Genomic DNA, 20,026 nt, shown 5'->3' on the forward strand with positions numbered 1-20,026 from the left:
GAAGACATCTAAAACACTACTGAATATTATATAATTTTTAGAAGATCACATTAGGCCAATGGAAGGAAATATCACAATAATCACAAATGAAGTTTAGAAATAAGACTTGCCTTTTTATTTCTGAGAACTATCTGGCTCAGAATCCTGAAGATGAAGTTACTCAGGCACAGTACTTACCATGTTCAAATGGGAAAGTGTTTTTGTAAGAGGCATAGTGAACCTGACACTGAGATTTTAACAAGTCTCCAGCTATCTTTCAGACAGACTATATCTATTTTCCCAGTAAAATAAACACTTAACCACACACTAAAATTCTGTAGAGTATAAAAATAACAAATCTTACTTTGACGACTATGCATGACATTCTAAAGAAAGACCATTACTTAGCCAGCAAATACCGTTTTATGCTGTTCTGGCATTCAAGTTTCTGACATAGCACTTATACCAATATTCCTTTGTATACAGCATATATGTTCTCCTTTGCTTTCCTTTAAAATCAGTGTCTCATTCACAGAGATGCTTTTGTCACATCCACAAAAGAAGCAGGCACCACCTTGTCTCCTCTGCTCTCAAACAGACTGGCAGCTTTCAGTCTTCTTAAAACATTTTAGGATCTTGTCAATAAGCCAACAATCTATGAGTTTTAGAGCCAGCAAATTCTCTCAGTGGACGTTTGGAAGTTCTCCAGTTGTAGACAAACACAGAGACTGCAGCCTGGGTAAGCATTAGCACATCATAAAATAACTATTGCTTGGTCTTCCATGAGGCTTTTGTCCACAGGTAATTCTGTCCTCCTCATAAACATAGCTGTAGAGCAAAATCATTATTGCTGCAGGTGAGAAATGACAGCATGTTAGCTACCCTGTGGCAGCTGCCTAGAGTACCCGAGAAGTGTGTTTTCTGTCCTTCATTGCTGCTTTTAAGTTTGTAGTTAGATAAGCTTGTTTTTAAAGAAGGCCTTTAGAAAACCAGTGACCAGTATCCAAACTGTATTAGTTCTCATTCCTTTATCCTTTTCGCACTTTTATTTTTAATAATCACTTCTGGAGCTAAGCTGTCATCTTTTACAATGGGCTGTTTGTTACTATGACTCATAAAAGTGCAGATGCACAAAAGGTGGTATTTTAAACCACTTTTTATAATAAGACAGAGATGTTCATATACTTTCATAGACTGAAGACTACAAAAATTACTTTTGACATTGTTAAAGATACTACTTCGGCTGTTTCTACACAATACTACATCAACACTCAAAGAAGTAGGGCCTGTTGCGATAGGACAAGTAATGGTTTTAAACTAAAAGAGGGTACGTTTAGACTGGACATAAGGAAGGCATTTTTTACAATGAGGGTGGTGAAACATGGGAACAGGTTGCCCGGAGAGGCGGTAGATGCCCCATCCCTGGAAACATTCAAGGCCAGGTTGGATGGGGCTCTGAGCAACCTGATCTAGTTGAAGATGTCCCTGGCCACTGCAGGGGAGGGGGGACTAGACGACCTTTAAAGGTCCCTTCCAACCCAAACTATGCTATGATTCTGTAAAGGAAATCAAACTTCTTTACATAACTGTTCTAAAACTGAGGTACTTCCATTTCAATTGTTTCATAAATTATTCAAATTCCCCTCAAGGACTGAAAAATGTAACTGATGAGGCCTCATTTCTGCTGTAACATGTTCATAGAAATATTTGTCATTTATTAATTATTTCTGCTCCCCCCCAAAAAAAAGCTTCATTGGTAGTTTGCTGATTCTCCCAATGCACATTCATCAATAGAAAGAAGACTATAGCTTTCTGAATAATTCAGTGCAACACTAAACCAATAGAAGTGGAACATGCCAGCTCATATAAAACTACTGGAATTTTAACTGCTGTTTCAAAGCCCTGGTTTTGAATTATTTCTAATCAAACCCTGCAGGAATATGCAGAAGGACAATTTGAGTTCAGTCTCTTTACTTGAGGTTCTCCATGTCCTTAGGGAGTGGGACAGACAAATATACAAAATTACTGCAAAAAAATTGAGCGAGTGAGTTAGGGAGCTAGCTTTCTTGGTAAGCAAACCTAACTGTTGGATCAAGTGATTGCTGAGCCACTGCTTACTGGAAGAAATTAATCTCTCATGAGGTTGATAATTTAGCAAATTACTTCTGTATTTTTAACTTCTCATTTTGCAGCCAGACTATTGAAAATATTTTGGTTAGGCAGCTTGAGAAGTTCCCAATTGTCAGTCAAAATTTCTTAGACCGTCATCTTTAAACTAACTTCTCTAACCATTCTCTCTGGTTGCAATCATGCTGCAAAAATTACATTGAAGTAAATGACAAAATTCTCACAAAACGCAGAGGATTCAGCCTTTTACTTAAAGAAGGCCAGTGCTCTGGAGCCCCTGTTATGACACTGGAAAAAAGCAAACTGTATGTAAATAAATGATCTTAAGTTACAAACATGAAAAAAAACCCACCCTGTGGGTTTCTTCTGTGGGACTGTGGGATGATGCAGAAATCCTCCTATACCTTCTAGTCTGTCCTAATTAATTATTGTTTTTCACTATTGCTCAGGTGAATCCTACCATCTGAGCACTTTCCAGTACCGTCTTGCATTTATTTTCTCATCTTCTCCTTGGGAAAAAAGAAACATATCTAGCAGTGATTTTTGTTCTGGTAGGAAGATGTTTTGTCATTCTTGGGCACTTGTTTTTTCTGAGGGAGGATTTGTTGGGAAGGTTTACATAATCAAACATTTGCATAAACACTTGCCAGTTACAGCGAGCATTTGGTCGTAGCTCAATTCCTTATTTTTAGTGTATCTTTTTATTTTACAATACCAAGGGGGGGGGGGGTATTTTCTTTTATAATCATTTTGCAAAATAGTCAAAACAGACTGTTTGTCTCAAAGAACTCAAATAAATTAATCAAGTTCCTCTCCCACTTTCTATATCTTTTGTTTTCAGGAATTTTCAGTGATGAATGCAATGGAAAAACATACCACACTAAAACCAGAATGGAAATTTTCTTCCCCTTTCACAAATGCCATGGGTGTCTTTTATGCAAAAATAAGATCCTGAACATGATAGTACATTTTACTCCTATACAGAGAGCATCTTTGATTCATATCTGCTTGGGCAAAGAGCCTAAGCAAAATACACTTACACAATGCACAAACAGTTAGGGATTTTCCTATTTCCCTAGGGTTTTCCCCGTTTGTGGTATTACTCAACTGTAGCTAGAGGTTATCTGAACAGACACCACCAACGTGCAGCATTCTGAATAGAAGGTGTGGTGCCAACTTTTTAGCTAGCACAGCAACTTCTCAATCTAAGCCAATGGTAATATCACATTGTTTTGTTTAAAGACTGTAGAGAGAAGAAAGTGAGATCAGCAGAGGAAGACTTGCATTTCGGGGCACAGAGAGTATTTTCATGAACTAAAATTGCCAAGGAAAAGAAACAAAGATTAGATCTGCTTCCCATTTCCTCTCGTATCTCCAGGCACTGAATCAAGCACAGATTTGTGGAAATTCTTCCCTGAATGTTCTGTCATGCAGGAAAGAGTCTGAGGCAAATTTGGTTTCACAGTCTACCTGTTAGCTCTGTTGCATCTTGTTCATAGAAGAATTGGTGGCAGCTCTTCCACAACTCCATAAGTAATATGCCTGAAAATGCCTTAAAATGTATTCTTTAATTGGGGCCAGGTTGTCAGACACTTAACATTCATTCATTAAGGTGCTTACATTAAAGTCAGTGAATGTAAAGTGAACAGTTTTTCCCCCTTTTGAGAGATCCCCAGTGGCAGTGCTATTACCCACATTCCTACTTTAGGTTCAACTTTCAGAGAGGGCAGAGAAAAAGGAACAAGACCATATTCTGATGTTTCCCTCTATTCCAGCAATTTTTGTTCTTTGACCACCATTAAAATTAAGCATGGGACTGTACATATTCTTACCACACAGGGAAAGTGCTCAAATTGTAGCCAAAAGGCAGATAAATATGATGAATTTAATCATGTTATTTTTGATTCCCAGTCGAGGCACAAATCCATCTTATTCTGCACACAATTAGAAAAGATCTCCCAGATCACGGGGTCTAGTCCCCTGATAACCATAGGTACCACATCATCTAATCCCTTTCAAAAACTGGTGAAGATTCATTTTAAAGTCAGTCAGCCTTTCATGTGCACTGCTCCGATGTCCAAGACTAATCCAGAAGCCCTGTTCTCTGCCAGCACCAAATCTTTTGATTTCTAACGTAAACACAATAATGGTTAGCTTGTATTGACTTTTGATTGTGCCCATTATCTTTTCACTTAAATAGATGCTTTCCACCCTGGAATTTAATTTCCATTTACCTACAACCAGTAATATACTTTTTCTCAGCTTTTTGCGAGACTATGAAAGCCAAGTTCTTCTATTCCTCCCTGATAAAACTGGCTTTCCTTCTTACCATCACCCTTCTCAGCAGCTATTTCTACTTTAATGCATCTGTCCAAATGGAGTGACCAGAACCACACACAGTTCTGAAGACAATTTCCCACTAAGGTATATTTGGTGTCTTGTAAAGTGGTGATATTCTTTGTCTCAATTGGGAGCAGCACAATCATGTCATATCTTCCAATACAGAGAGGGACCTACTTACCCCTTTCTCTGTAAATAACCCAGCAGCAGCCTTCTGGTCTCCATCTGCTCACCCCATTCAATTCATGGAAGGAAGAGCCTACAGATGCTGGGCCATAAGAGTCCTAAATGGTGTCTCATGGCCTCTAGTGAAAAACCTGACAATGCTGTGATCTCAATCGCTTCCATAAAGAAAAAGGTCTTTGAGCAGTGGACAGCCACAGTCAAAGTGATATGGATCTATACAATTTAAGAACTTTGGATGGAAACAGAGAGGATTCAGAGCTGTATCATGAGCTCCTCAGACTATCAACAAATGACTAATTTCTTTCACAGAGACATACAGTCCCAGAAACCATCTAGGGAGAATTTCACAGCTGGAAACAACTGACTATGCTTTAGCTTTTTCCAGAGCTATTTTCACAGGCGAAGGAGATAATGGCTTTGCACTTTACATGTCCTTGATGCTGGTGGGGATTGGAACCTCACACAATTTTTCTCATTCTATTCTTATAAAGATCACTACTGTATTTATCTTACCAAATGTAAGGAAGCAGAGGTCAAGTATTTATACAAAAAAGCATGTTACTGGAAATGGGTGAAAAGGAAAAATAATAGCCTACAGAACACACTTGGAAACTGAATAAAATTGTGGCTGTATTTACTGAGAACCAGAGGAATTATAATGATTAATACTCATACTATGAAAATTTATAACTGTTAAAAATTCATAGTACTGCTGATACAGTGTCTCCAAAAGACCTTTTCTCAGAAGGACCATCTGTATTGGTTTTGATGTCATGTGTAATTACTTTCATTGCAAAGGTAAAACTATCTTACTGATGATCCTTTTTAATTTTTGGCAAACCACAATGTTGTTCTTCAACTTTTACTGACAATGTGGTGATCAGATACATGTGAACAGCGTGCAATGGGATCAGCTAAGCAATCACAGAAGGAAACATCTGGACTGTTATCCATGCAGAAAAGAAATAGGCACCTGAACTTACAGCAAAGCATTATTTTGGACTACTTTGAACTACTGCTTCTACAAAAGCACCTGGATGTTGCTCAATTTTTTTTACAGAATGCTAAAAACAAAACATCTGAGTCATGCCTACGCATTATCCAACTCCAAGCCTCTCTGGGTATATTCCAAGCTGAAGAAAAAACATCCCATCACATTAGTGCACTGCTGAACCTAAGAGGATAAGTACTACTGAGAAGTGGGATATTAAGCTCAGTCTCAGCACAGCGCTAACAAGGCCACACACTTTTTGGATGAGAGCTGGCTTGTGTCCAACAGAGCAAGGCAACGTCTGCCTGTGTAAACACCATGTTGATGTGCTCTCAACTAAACAGTGAACTGACAATCAATAAACAGGTAAGAGATTATTTGGTTTATTGAAGATTATTGGACAATCTTCAGTAAGGCTACACAGTGGTCTAAAGTATAGCCTTTTACCAATTTTTGTTTTCTGCACCATTTGCCATTTCACATGTATACATGAATGTATGGACACTGTCCTCCACAACCTGCTGTTTCTGACAAGGCCAACACTTCCATTACAGTCTAGCAGTACTTCAGTAATACTGGTGTCGTGGTTTAACCCCAGCCAGCAACTAAGCACCACGCAGCCGCTCACTCACTCCCCCCCATCCAGTGGGATGGGGGAGAAAATCGGGAAAAAGTAGTAAAACTCATGGGTTGAGATAAGAACGGTTTAATAGAACAGAAAAGAAGAAACTAATAATGATAATGATAACACTAATAAAATGACAACAGTAGTAATAAAAGGATTGGAATGTACAAATGATGCGCAGAGCAATTACTCACCACCTGCCGACCGACACCCAGCCAGTCCCTGAGCAGCGATCCCCCCACCCCCACTCCCCCAGTTTCTATACTAGATGTGACGTCCCATGGTATGGAATACCCTGTTGGCCAGTTTGGGTCAGCTGTCCTGGCTGTGTCCTGTGCCAACTTCTTGTGCCCCTCCAGCTTTCTCGCTGGCTGGGCATGAGAAGCTGAAAAATCCTTGACTTTAGTCTAAACACTACTTAGCAACAACTGAAAACATCAGTGTGTTATCAACATTCTTCTCATACTGAACTCAAAACAGAGCACTGTACCAGCTACTAGGAAGACAGTTAACTCTGTCCCAGCTGAAACCAGGACAACTGGAGCACATGACTAACACAAGACCCTCAGGCCCCTTAGATTTTTGTCCTGTTTACATGCTACTATTCAGGTATAACAGAGATTTCTGTCTCCAAGTCAGTATGTATTTCCTCCTGCACTGTACTGATGCAGAGGAATCCTGTTCCCCTATTTTAGTTGGACTGCATGTGGCATATAACGTCTTCTGACCATTACTGTGGCTGCATAGCTGTATCCCTTTTACAGAACAAGTGAAAGAGTTGGCAGCACAGTAATTATATTTCTGGGAACTCTTTGCAGTGACATGCATTTATCCTATAAGTGGATGTCAAAACAGTATTGCTTTGAAATCTCACCACTGGGAAGAATATTCCCCCGTTGTATTTTTTTTTTTAAGTGAATTGTATGTAAAAATAATGCTGTGATACAAAAAGGATCTACATACAAACCACTTGCTTTCAAATTTATTGGACCAAAGGGAGCTATGACAATCTGAAATAAAAGCTGCTTGTTCTATTGTATGCTTCAACTCCAAGACGAGAAGCAGAATTTGCTTGAAGCAACAGTATGCTCTAGCTTCTTTATTTAAGAAATAAAAACAAAAAAAAATAAAATAAAACAAAAAAAATAGTCAATCATTTTGATGTCATGTTTCCTAAAATATTAATACAAGTTGTTAACAAAACAGAATTGCATACAATAGACAAAGTAAAATTAAAATGCACTTTGAATGCCATACCCTCAGCTGGTATAAATCAGCATCATCCCATGCATAGAGTGTCAAAAATTTCAGACCACTCAGCTACTTGAAAGGACAACTAATCTACCAAATCAGCACTTCTAGTCTAACAATGAGACAGGGACATTCTAACACAGCATTAATGGTTATTTCAACGAATGACTGGAGATCTCATACAGAGGATGAAAAAATGGAATCAAAGAAATTTAGGGCAGAAGGGGTCTCTGGAGGTAGCCAAGTTCAGCCTCCTGCTAGAAGGAGTAGTTTCACCAACACCAGATCAAGTCAGCCATTACTTTAGCCATTTCTTGAAAAACCGGAGGACATAGATTCCACAAGCTCTCCAGACAACCACAGATACCCCATGCTTTGAGGTTAGGTATAATGATCTCTGTAGCACAGAACAGGCTACCAGAAAAACTTAGTCAAGATCCCTCAGCAGCACTGACAGCACTGAGACTTGCAGCCTCAGAGGTGACTGGAACCAGTGGAAAGTGAGATTGCCACAGAGAAGGAAAAAGAAAAAAAAAAAAAACCAAGAACTGAAGTGAACATTACGAGAAGACACCCTCCAGGATAGAATTGCTCCTCCTGCTGCTGCTGGAGGCAGTTGTTTTTTCTTTTGGAAATACTTATTTTTCTCGTGGCCAGAAGAACTTTTTCTATTCCAGTTACTGTCTTCTCACACTTCCTAACACTACTGCTTAGCAAAAGAGGCAATATATTGCAGGCCTGGCTTTCCAGTGCTCTGGCATAGATGGTGAAGCCCTCACTGTCTTGCTCTAGGCAACTACTCATTCTGCTTATGTTAGAGTCAGTTCCAGGAGCAGAACACTGCTCCACTGCACACTGTGACCTTTATAAGTGATAAATGCCATCCTGCTCACATTCACACAGTGTGGAGGACTATGGTTGAGTGAAACTCTTTCCACTGATTTGAATGAACTTTGAATCAGATGGAAGTGGGGAAAAACTTTTTGCCTATTGTGATGGTTTGACCCTGGCTGGACACCAGGTGCCCACCACTCTACACCACTCTCTCTACATCACTCTCCCTGCTCAGCTGGACAGCGGAGAGAAAATATAATGAAAGGCTCATTGGTTGAGATAAGGACAGGGAGAGATCACTCACCAATTATCATCACTGGCAAAACAGACTCAACTTGGGGAAAATTAATTTAATTTATTACCAGTCAAAATCAGAGCAGGATGATGAGAAATAAAAACTAAATCTTAAAACACCTTCCCCCACTCCTCCCTTCTTCCTGGGCTCAACTCCACTCCTGAGTCTCCCGATTTTCTCTGCCTCCTCCCCCCAGTGACATAGAGGGACGGGGAATGGGCGTGCGGTCAGTTCATCACACGTTGTCTCTGCCGCTCCTTCCTCCTCAGGGGGAGAACTCCTCACACTCTTCCCCTGCTCCAGTGTGGGGTCCCTCCCACAGGGTCACAAGTCCTGCCAGAAAACCTGCTCGAGCATGGACTCCTCTCTCTCCATGGTCCCACAGGTCCTGCCAGGAGCCTGCTCCAGTGTGGGCTTCCCACGGGGTCACAGCCTCCTTTGGGTGTAACCACCTGCTCCGGCGTGGGGTCCTCCCCAGGCTGCATGTGGAGATCTGCTCCACCGTAGACCTCCATGAGCTCCAGGGGGACAGCCTGCCTCACCATGGTCTTCCCCACGGGCTGCAGGGGAATCTCTGCTCCGGCACCTGGAGTACCTCCTCCCCCTCCTTCACTGACCTGGGTGTCTGCAGGGTTGTTTCTCTCACATATTCTCACTCCTTTCTCCCAGCTGCTGTTGTACAACAGGTTTTTTTTCCCCCTTCTTAAATCTGTTCTCCCAGAGGCACTAGCACCATTGCTGACTGGCTCGGCCTTGGCCAGCAGCAAGTCCATCTTGGAGCCGGCTGGCATTGGCTCTGTTGGCCATAGCGAAAGCTTCTAGCAGCTTCTAACAGAAGCCACCCTTGTAGCCCGCCTGCTACCAAAACCTTGCCACGCAGACCCAATACAACTATACAAACTTCAGCTTTTATGCAAAATAAGATTAAGTCAGCCAAATCTAAAAGAGGATTTATGTACCTGAAACATGATTTAAGCAAACTGTGGTAATCTCAGCCAAACACCATGATACCGTAATACCCTATTAATTCGCACCTAAAACTGGAGGCACCTAAGCTTATTAGGCACCTCCCTTTCTGATCTGAAAGTTCCCTGGATGCATGTAGTTTGGTGTTTAGTTCATGACCAGAACGAAGCTAGAATGACATCCAGCTCATGCCAAAGCTCACCTGTGAGACACCTGCGTCCCCCAGCATAGCTTTCTTTCAAATTGGAAATATTAGAAGAGGAAAGCATATTCCAGCTTTTATGCTCTAGCTATCAAGTCCTAACCTCAAGGGACAGCCAGGTTCAACATCCTCATTACCCTGAAACAGTCGTAACCCTAAATTGTCCGTTTGCCACACTGCCCAGTAAATGAGAGGGTTTCCCAGGCCCCCTGTCAAAGCAGTGATATTGTTTAGAGAGGAAATGAAAGAGCGATGGTCTGAGAGAAGGACAGGCAAGATGCAGTGCAATTTTTAAACCTGAGTGCTTTCAACATTCAAATGGGAGATCTGTTTCCTACTTCAAAGGCCACTTACTTACATTTTATTTTAAGCAGTCATGAGGAGAAAACCCAGAAATTGAAACTTTGGAAGAGTGGCTCTCAGCAGCTACTCTAAAGAGAGAACATCAAACTCTGGTTCATAACTCAGGTGCCTGGGCTTTAGCCAGTGAAGATCAGTCTAACCCAGTGCGTAACTTTTTCCCTTGCCTAACTTGACGCAGCACCATGCTGAGCATGCAGGTTTCTCATGCTGCCCTGACAAGTCACTAATGCTTTCTCATGATCTCCATTTAATCTGTATTTAATAACCTGGAACCATAGGAAAGGAGCAGGGTCGTAGAATGCATGAATGTTGCATAGATTCTATCCTGAAATGTTGGGGGTGGAGGGGCTTAAAAACAAAAATGAACTTGCTAATCCCAATGCTGCCAGCGTGGACCATAAAGTCATACTAAAATTTAGAACAATGAAGCACACTTGGCAATAATTTCTTATAAAAGTTTCAAGACTTTGGAGGCCATGTGTCAGGGCTGAGACACCCTTCAAATCCATGGAGAGAAAAGCAGGAGCACGTGTTTCTGTTTTTTGTAGCTCCCATAAAAATGGTGTTTCTCCCTCTTCTCCTTACACAGAGAAAAATTTCAAACATAAATAAACTTGGAACTACCCCTGATTATAGCTCTTTCTGCTGAGAAACATTTTTAAATGTTGACTTTGGTTTTATTCCAGCCTTAGCTTGTTATGTTGTTGTGTAAGGATGTAAGGTCATACAAATGATCCCTCAGGCCATGCTAGAAGCAGTGGTAGAGTAGTCTCGGATGGCAATCCTGAGAGGCCACTGCATTCCTTCCCGATGCCACAGTATCAGTTAAGGAACTGCTTCCATTAAAGATTTAATGGCAAAGATGCCTGACTAGCTCTAATTGTGCTTGCTTGAGTTACAGAAACACTCTAGCCACAGCAAAATGAGGAAAATCTTCTTAGTACATGTAGATGAAAACCTTTTTTTTGCAGCTGTATACTTGAAAATTTTTGAGAGACAGGATTATTTCCTAACTATTCATATCTGTATTATTATGGCATCTGAAAGTCTTAAGCCTACATCAGAAATCTTATACCAGAATCCCTGCATATACCAGAATCCCCATGCCTTTCCTCTCCTATCAAGAGCAACAAAAGCCAAAAACACCTTTCCCTGAAAGAGCTAGCAGTGTGAAAAATTGAAAAACGAAAAATGAAAAATTAAAAAACGTTCAAAATTTGTCATGTAGAAAAGCCCTACTGAAAATATCTATATGGTGCATTCCAGCTGAAACATTTGCAGTTTGAGATAACTGATATAGAAGCTAGTTATGAATAAATTTGGAAATGCTAAGGAATAATAAATCATATAAAATAGAAAATAAAAAATAAGTACTTGAAAAATCATCACATGGTCTATTTCTCTTTTTACTGTTAACTCATAATTTTGTGGGGGTTTGGGGTGGGGGAGAAAAACAAAAAAACAAACTATGGAATAATCATATAGTTTGGCTTTATCTTGTGTATCTTCCACGTACTATAGTTGCTAAAGTTAGCACAGTCCAATTAAAGGAGGCAGAGGTCCAAAAGAAGGGCTTCCAAAGAGGCAGGATTCTACCAACAGTACAACAGCAGCATTGTTTCACCTGACTCTCCCAATCATGCTGCTGTCCCTAGAGGCAGCAATAATTCCTGGGCACGGCCTCAGCTTAATAAACCCATCAGTGTTCAGTACCTTCATACGTTGCTTCACCCTATGTCTCATTTTTCATGATAGCCCTTACTCACTGAAAACCACCTATGCCACACATTCCCCTAAAAAGTGCATGTGTTTTTTTCCCCCTAAGTGGAAGAGAAACAAAGCTACAAAGGCAGACTGAATGGTTACACAGATGTGACCATGCTGTAAAAATGATTCTATTATATCATATACAAATAGAATATATTGAAAATGAGGGGGGGAAATTAAAAGAACACATACTACTGACCAAAACTAAGCATGAAGCATGATACTATAATGAGAATTGCAAAAATAAATTTAAAAAAAAAAAAACACACCACAAATGGGGAAAAATTACAATACAAAGATATCAAAATTTCAAAAGTAATAGAGAAAACTGTCATTGCAGTCATGGAAGGAAGAACAGCAGGTCAGGGAGATGAGGAAGTGGGAAAAAGATCAAGGAAGTTTGCATATGTAGGGATGAAAGGGAAAAACAAAACTGGAGACAGTGAAATGTATTAACTGCAATAAATTCTATTTCCTCAAAGTTTTTCCAAGAAAAGACAATGAATGCACATCTAGTACTCTACAATATTGTTTATATGATTCATACTTTCTGAAAATATGCAGGCAAGTAGAGGCAACTCCAAGACAATCAGTTTTCCAGAAATTATTGAGATTTACCACACATATTCAAAGCAACTAAGTTGCAACATTTTCTTGCAAGAGAAAGAGCCACAGATAACTTGAAAAGTAAAACTAAAACTCTCTTCATTTTTGCATAGACACTTCCTGAATGAGATTGTACATCCCATACAGTTTTTGTGGTGAGTCCCATATTTTGTGTGCTGAAAGGGCAGGATATGCAATACAGCAAGACAGGTTTTGACTGTTGGCTGTTCCAAAGGACTAAGTTAAATCTAACTTGAAAGATCATCTTTAGATCCCACAAAAGAGAAAATGATGAATGAAAGCAGAGCTATTAGGGTTAGAAAAGAACTCAAGATACCTTCTACTCTACATTTCTGCCTTAGGAAGAATGACCCTTATCTGAGACATATGTGAGATATATTTTCTTAGCATGTGTGGAGATCTCTATAAGCTCCACAGGCAATCTATTCCAGTGTTCAGCATTAGTTACTGTGACTTTCCAGCTTATTCATGACCTCAGAAAATTCTGGCCGAGTGAATTCCTACAGTTGTGAAGGCAGGGTCAGGGCTGCGATGTGTCCATATCACATCTGAGTATGCATGAATTTACCGGTTCTGTGATCATTCCTAGCCAAGTAGTTCAGAGCTGGTCTGAAACTTCCTCAGCAACACAGTGCTGTTCGGTGTATATTTTCTGTTTTGTGTTTTTAAGGTGGCAAATAATTTCCTGGTTTTCAAAAACAGCCCATAAATGTTAACAAAATCAGAAAAAAAAGTTTTACAAAGAAAAATATTTCCCTGAGAATATGAAAACTACACTGAAAACATCTGTGCCAGAGTTGATATACAAAACCTAGGGATCTCTTCCGGCTATGATGGTAAGGCAATACATAGAACTTCAAATGTGGGTTCCTGGTTTGAACAGCCTGGTAGCCACAGCATGGTGCATAGGAATTCATAGGTCCCAGAAATCAAATGATTTTCAGTGAGACATAGAAGGAAACTCCTTTCTTAGGTCCAAATTACCTACCTATCTGGGAGTGAGGCCTAGCTTCTCAATGCTGAGCCAAAAAGCCAGGAGAGTATCCAAAGCTATCCTTAGAAAGAAGTCTTTTAAAACCTCTTTTTGTTCCTTCTCGTTTTTGATCATCCCCTGGTTCTCTCCCATGCACAGGCATTCCACCTGCAAAGCAGTCAGTCAGACAGCAATATTCTGCAACTGTGGAAAGCACCTACTCCCAAATCTCAATATTCACCACTGAGCTTTGGGTCCAAATGGAGCTGAAGGATACCTTCCCTCCCTAAGATGAGGGCTGAGAAAGATTTGTGTGCTAAAATTCGCTGCCAATAATAAAGGTCAGCTGCTTCCATCTCCTGCTGAGCTTGCTTATATTTTTTTTTTTTTTTTTGTAATATCTACCTCCTGCTATGGGTACTGATTGCACATACTTATGTTGACATCTCAAGGTGGTGAAGCTTCTAGCACTGCCTTGTGTTTCAGTTTCAGGACATCTTGTTGTGTCCAGTTCCAACATCTGTTAATTTTGTGCCCCCAACTTTCATGACTGCCTGTAGTGCCACTGCTCTTGCTGCTTGAGTGGCTTATCTCCTTCCAGACCTTGCAACCTTTTTCCAGAGTTCTTGAGGAAGGGAGAAATGAGAAAGAAAAAAAAAAAACCAAGAGGTACCACTTCATTTTCTGCAAGTTCTGAATTGCAGAGCTTTCTCCATCTCCACCTCTCCTGAAAGATGTGGTGGTAGATGCTCTAATAATGAGGAACACTGGAGACTTTTGTAAGTCCCTGCTTGTACCTGTCACTGGCTGTTTTCTTCTCAGGGGGTGAGGAAACGGGATGGCACCCAACCAGTGGCATAGTACACAGCAGGAAACATGGAAGCTAAGTGTCTCATCATTGCCAAGCTATTTTTGACCCTAAGAGTAAATGTAAAACACAGTCCAAGAGATAAGTCACCTAACGCTAAACTGCAGCTCTCCTGACTACCAGCAGAGAAGGCAAGCAGGGGTATCTAAGCAAATGGGTTAATATCACTCTAATACAGTGACTCAACATGATTGAGCCCCTTAAGTATGACTGCTTTGACTAATGAGTACTTAACACTTAATTATAGTATTCAAAGCACTTAATTAAAACACATAATTAAGACATCACACAGGAAGGTCAGCACTATTTTGTACTTGTGAAAACTGGAGAAAGGAAATTACTCGAATAGGGCCACACAGGTGAGACAATGACAGGCAGGGATGCAAAACGAAGGCATTCTATCTAGGGCATGCTCTCGTGGATTGTACTGCATCTCAGCAACTATTAGCAGAGGATATGTTTTATATTTTTATGCATCTCCTCCAGTTATCAGGTATATCGATGCATACACAAAAAAAGTCTGTGAATCATCTGCCTATGTTGGGACTTCACACTGTTATCTCTGTCTCTCTCTCTCGCTCACTCTGAGGAAGCCAGGTGTCTGATCAGTCTCTGTAGATATTTTCCATGTCTAATACTAGTTTTTCCAAACAGATTTTAGAGAACAACTGAATTATGCCACCTAGATTATCATGTCCATTTTTTAGAGACTTGGGATCACTTTTAAAATACGAATTGCTTTCCTTAATAATGAACAAAAAATGCCAATTTATTTCAGCTGAGTTAGTGGCCTAAGGGCTGTATGGTATCACTGGTTTTGCAGTGTGTATTATTCAGCAAGAATGGATGGATCCATGGCATAAATATCCAGTAAAGAAACACCACATACTTTGACTATGAATAGCATGAACACGCAGCAACTATATCAACAATTTGCTGCCCTGCCAATAACCTTTATAATTGCAGGGAAATCCCAGATTCAGTTTAAGGTTTCCTTCTTTATCCACGGACTTTGGAAACATTACTACATTTAATGGCAGACAATACAAACACTATTTCATAGTTTTCTGGAGAGGTTTTTTTTAAATGCAGCACTCTTGATCTTTACCAGCTGTTGAGTCAAATTTGGCATAAGCCTGTTTCTTTACGTACAGCCTGCAAACAATATGGATCGTAAAATGAGTAGGGCACAAACCCAATTTCAATTGCAGGCTGGGATTCCCCTATGCTTTCACAGGGAAACTTGGTTGATAACTTTGTTTGCTATTGGGTGAGGCATGGAGACCAAGCCCATTGTATTTAACCTTTGAATACCAGAATATCACTCGAGCTCTAAAGCCAAGCCATTAAAATAAGAAAGGAGAAATAAGTCATAATACATAATAAAAACTTGATTGTTCCTTTGCCATCACTTAACCCACAATTCTATATTTTCTTGCTGTTTAAATTTTTATGTAATGTTTTCATAACATCCAATGTTCGTTTGTTTTTTTCCCTTTCCTGTACTGAACAGAAGTACAGTTTATGGTACAGTAATGAAACCTGGATATTGCCTTATATAAGGCAATGCAAGGACATCTTGCTCAATATTCATGGTAAACTAAGAATGATTCATAAAGTTGTAATAAGATCCAAAATCTAAACAGTTCAGTGTGAAGGGTTTTTAAGTCACACACCTCAAAACACTATTATGTTACATAAAATAGTTATGTCACTATTTCCATCTTAAGTACAACCAATGCTTTACTCTGATAAGGAGTACCCAAGGAGGTCAAAACAGCTTACAAATATTCAAGGGACACAGCCACCTTGAAATTTAGTGTGCTGGTCAAACTCAACAGTTTCAGTTATTAAACCTGCTCAAAACCTTCTGACAATACCCACAGTCTGAAGAATGCAGAAAAATGCAAATTAATTACTTTTCATTCCCCTATTGCTTTATGAAGACCCACATAACCTCAGAGTTGACTCTGCAGAAGAGAAATCCACTATACAAACTTATGGGAAAACTTCATAAAGAAAAAAACAATTTTCTATAATATTCACTTGTAGCAATAGCAGCTACAGAAAACTTCTGATAGTTTTAAAGCTACAATATGTCATTATCACATTAAGCAAATTGCTAGAAAAAATCTTTGTGATCTGAGGTGTTATAGCAGAAGGCAGCACACATACTGCACATAGACAAAGACAAATTGTGACCCCTGGTTAGTGCCCCTATAAAGACCATTGAGTTATAAATTATGGAGAAGATAAACTGCTTCCTTTTAAAGTAACACAGGTTGGAATGGGATTGAGGCCACAAACTGCGGTTGGTTATGCAGGGAAATTGAAGTTACTTCCAAAGGAAAAGAAAGAAGGAGTTTTCTCTAGCAAGCTAGTCATGAGACTCTAAAGTTCATGTAGCTAAAATGCTTTGCACTAGATTGAAAATGCTATGCTGGCAGTAATTTGTCTTGTTGAGATCATTATTGTTCCCAGTGAGAAAACATTTTTGTCCTAAAAAGTCATTAATGCATTCAAGATTCTACTGAATACATCTAGCAGAAACAGTGCATAGAGAACACGAACTGAATCCTATCTTTAACATCACAAATGATTGATTGATTCCATTATACTGGAAACAATGTATTTCCCCTGTAAATAAAAAAAAAAAAAAAAAAATACACTTTGGTCAGTTATCAAACCTTCAGTATTGGAAAACTTGTAAGACAAACACTTGAAGGCAAAGAAAGGGATCCAGTCTACCAAACCTCAGGGTTGTGTCTATACCTTATGCATCTAGCGAATCGGTCATCTTCTTTCTCTGTCATATTTAAGATATGACAAAGAAAGATGTCCTTTAAGGTCCCCAGAGGCAAGTCCTATCCCCTAGACTGAATCTCACCAAAAAAGGTTGCTATTGTTTTTTACATGCTGAGTCTGACAGTCATACACTCTTTGGAAGGATAAATCAGAACAGTAAATCATTTCTATTTTAAACTCTCATTGCAGCAGACCAAGGAGCGTAAATTATTTAAAATACATGTGTGTTTGCATTCATAAACATAAGTACATAAAAATTCTTGAAAAGTGCTCAGGTACATCTAGAGATTAATCTCTTATGACTACATTTTATTATTCTAAAAACATTGTATAAGTGGATAGAGACTACAGAATTTGAATGCAGGAATACGGGGGGGGGGGGGGTGGGGTGTGTCCCCAATCTAGTATTTTATAAGCATCTTTATTCATGTTATTTTCCAAGATATGTATAAAATATAGAATAAATGGCTGTAACATGTACTAACTTAATATCTGGGCAGTACCACCACATTCAGACAATCTTTAATATGTCTTATTGCCTGTCATAAACACTGACACCTTCAAGCAGAAGTCTGTACAGACAGCCAAATTCTTTCATGCCATCAATTTCACTTCTCTGTAGCAAGTACATAGGTATCATCCTCTACTAAGACTGAAAGTCAGATTCCCTATTATTTTATCCTTTTTTAATCTATCTTTCAATTTACTCTATTCTTATAGTTTCAGAATGCCAACAGAAGCGGAATATCTCCATACTGCCCCTTTGTGGGCATATTTGGAAACATACAAAATTCAAAGCTGTTAAAGAGATGGTATGTTTCACACTCCACTTTTATGCACATACATAAGTCATTAAATTTAATACTGCAGTTACATTCATCCCATAAAATGAAAAACAGGTTTTACTCTTTCTCAAGCTTAATTCATTTATTCACAGGAAAGTCAGTGTTTCACATATTCCTAACATAATTAGCAATTTCTGAAACCTCCTGTTCTTCCCTCCCTCATCTCTTTGGCACCACTGCTGTTGTAAAAACTGACTCTCCAAAGTAATGAATATGAACTAAATAATGTTGTTCAAATAAAAAAGACAGATTAAAAAAGGTACTAACAACAGTATTTGGAAATAGTGTAAGATGCATTTTCTCTGCTCCCTTCCTAAGTCATCTTTGTCACTTTGGATACTTAACTCAGAACGACAGGAATATAAAGTGAATGTTCAGGACAGCTGAAATATTTTTCCATTTTTGCTTTCTTGCTTTTCTTACAATTATTTTGGCAGCATACAACTACTATATTAATAGATAGTAAATAGGAACAAGTAAGAGATTACCTGAGAACATGAAAGTCCACATTCTTCAATCCTGGGAATATTCTGACAATCAGACTTCCAAAAAAGAATTATTAGAAGAATCTGAACATGAATACTTATCATCCTAAACTGAAAAAAAAAAAAAAAGCAAAACCTCAGAAGAAATCTTCTACTCTGACAATTCTCCCTCTCATGCCAAAACTTTAATATGAATTTTAGTCCCTCCCACAGCACCTCTGAGCTCCTCCCTCTAAAACTTTCCAAAGACAGAAAATTGCTAGTTGTGGGAAATATAAAGCATGTTCAACTCATTTCTTATGTTCTGTAGTGAAAAATGGGAAACGTGAATTTCTGACAATCATAGTAAAAGCCTTTTCCTTCTGGATTTCATCATGTCAGCTTTAGATCAGTTTTAGCAAACGTCTTTTCTGTAAATTCTCTGTATAAATGGGAATTTTGTTTCTAGAGTGATGTACCAGGCAGGCAGGCTCACTGGAATCCAAATGCATTCTTATGTCTATTTATTTTCCTGTTTTCTAATGCATTGAATAAAAAGAAAAACAGCTTTGCTGAGGTGGGTAGTCTTGGAAGACTGGTTTCTTGGTTTTCATCATCAGGAAAAACAGATTCTTTTACCCCAGAAATCTGTGCCTTGAACTTTTTTCACTTATTATTTAATCGTATCAACAGAAGTCTCTTGTTCTATAGCCTACCTCCAGTTTTTGGATTTTCAACACACTTGGGAAGTATGCATGCTTTGCCAAAGAAGCTCAACACCACCAGCTCTGAAAGCAGGGTACGAGTGAGTCACAACAGCTCAATACCTGTTAACATAACAAAATGCCCAGGACCGCCTTTGTGGGTGCTACCTTGCATAGCCCCACTACCCTTCACAAGGAACAAGTATTCCAAAACCACACTGTGGTTCATATGGAGGCTATATGTGGTGTGTTATGCTCATAGGTGGAATAGGGAGTTATTCTTCCATAGGGAGGGCTTGCTCACAACTAAGAGAGATATCCTTCAGTAGGACAGTGCCAGAACCCAAGTCCTCAGTGCTCCTGCAAAACTTCTTACATCAGTTAAAGTAGGGAACACAGAATTAACACCATCTGCTAGGATCTGGCTTTACCAGTATTTTTTTAAATAAACAGGTGAAAGACAATGTCTACTCTGCCAATGTATCTAGTACACTTGTATTTTAGATACTTTCATGTGAGTCCAGTTTGTCAATTTTCCAAAAAGACTTTATTTTTGGAAGTATCAATCACAGCACTGAACAAATTGTTATTTAATTATTTTGGTTAAAAAATAACAATTAAATTTCATCATCTATACATAAAAATATATCAGATCAAAGATCTGCCCAGTCCACTCTCCTGTGCCCAACAGCATCAGTAGCAGATGCTTAGGAAAAATAAGAAAGAAGTTAAATGTGCTACTTCCATGGATTATTTTAACCAATATGCTGCCAAGTTCCAACACCCTGGATCTTATGGATTTTCTGAACTGAAA

At 39.1% G+C, this 20,026-nt stretch overlaps 1 protein-coding gene across 3 annotated transcripts in view; it reads right to left on the reverse strand.

Moving 5' to 3' along the window:
* IL17REL (interleukin 17 receptor E like) overlaps nucleotides 1-18,866 on the reverse strand; it is a 48,065-nt gene extending 29,199 nt beyond the window's left edge. Inside the window, exon 1 of one of the 3 annotated variants that reach the window (XM_069801938.1) lies at nucleotides 18,533-18,866. In XM_069801938.1, the coding sequence (XP_069658039.1) occupies nucleotides 18,533-18,634 (102 nt within the window). In that variant the 5' untranslated portion in view covers nucleotides 18,635-18,866. The remainder of the gene's footprint in view (nucleotides 1-18,532) is intronic. The other 2 variants (XM_069801936.1, XM_069801935.1) reach the window with 2 other exon arrangements.
* Between the last annotated feature and the right edge of the window lie 1,160 nt (nucleotides 18,867-20,026).

The sequence above is a fragment of the Haliaeetus albicilla genome, chromosome 14 (genome assembly GCF_947461875.1).
Source record: "Haliaeetus albicilla chromosome 14, bHalAlb1.1, whole genome shotgun sequence".
In the NCBI taxonomy this organism is placed as follows: domain Eukaryota; kingdom Metazoa; phylum Chordata; class Aves; order Accipitriformes; family Accipitridae; genus Haliaeetus; species Haliaeetus albicilla.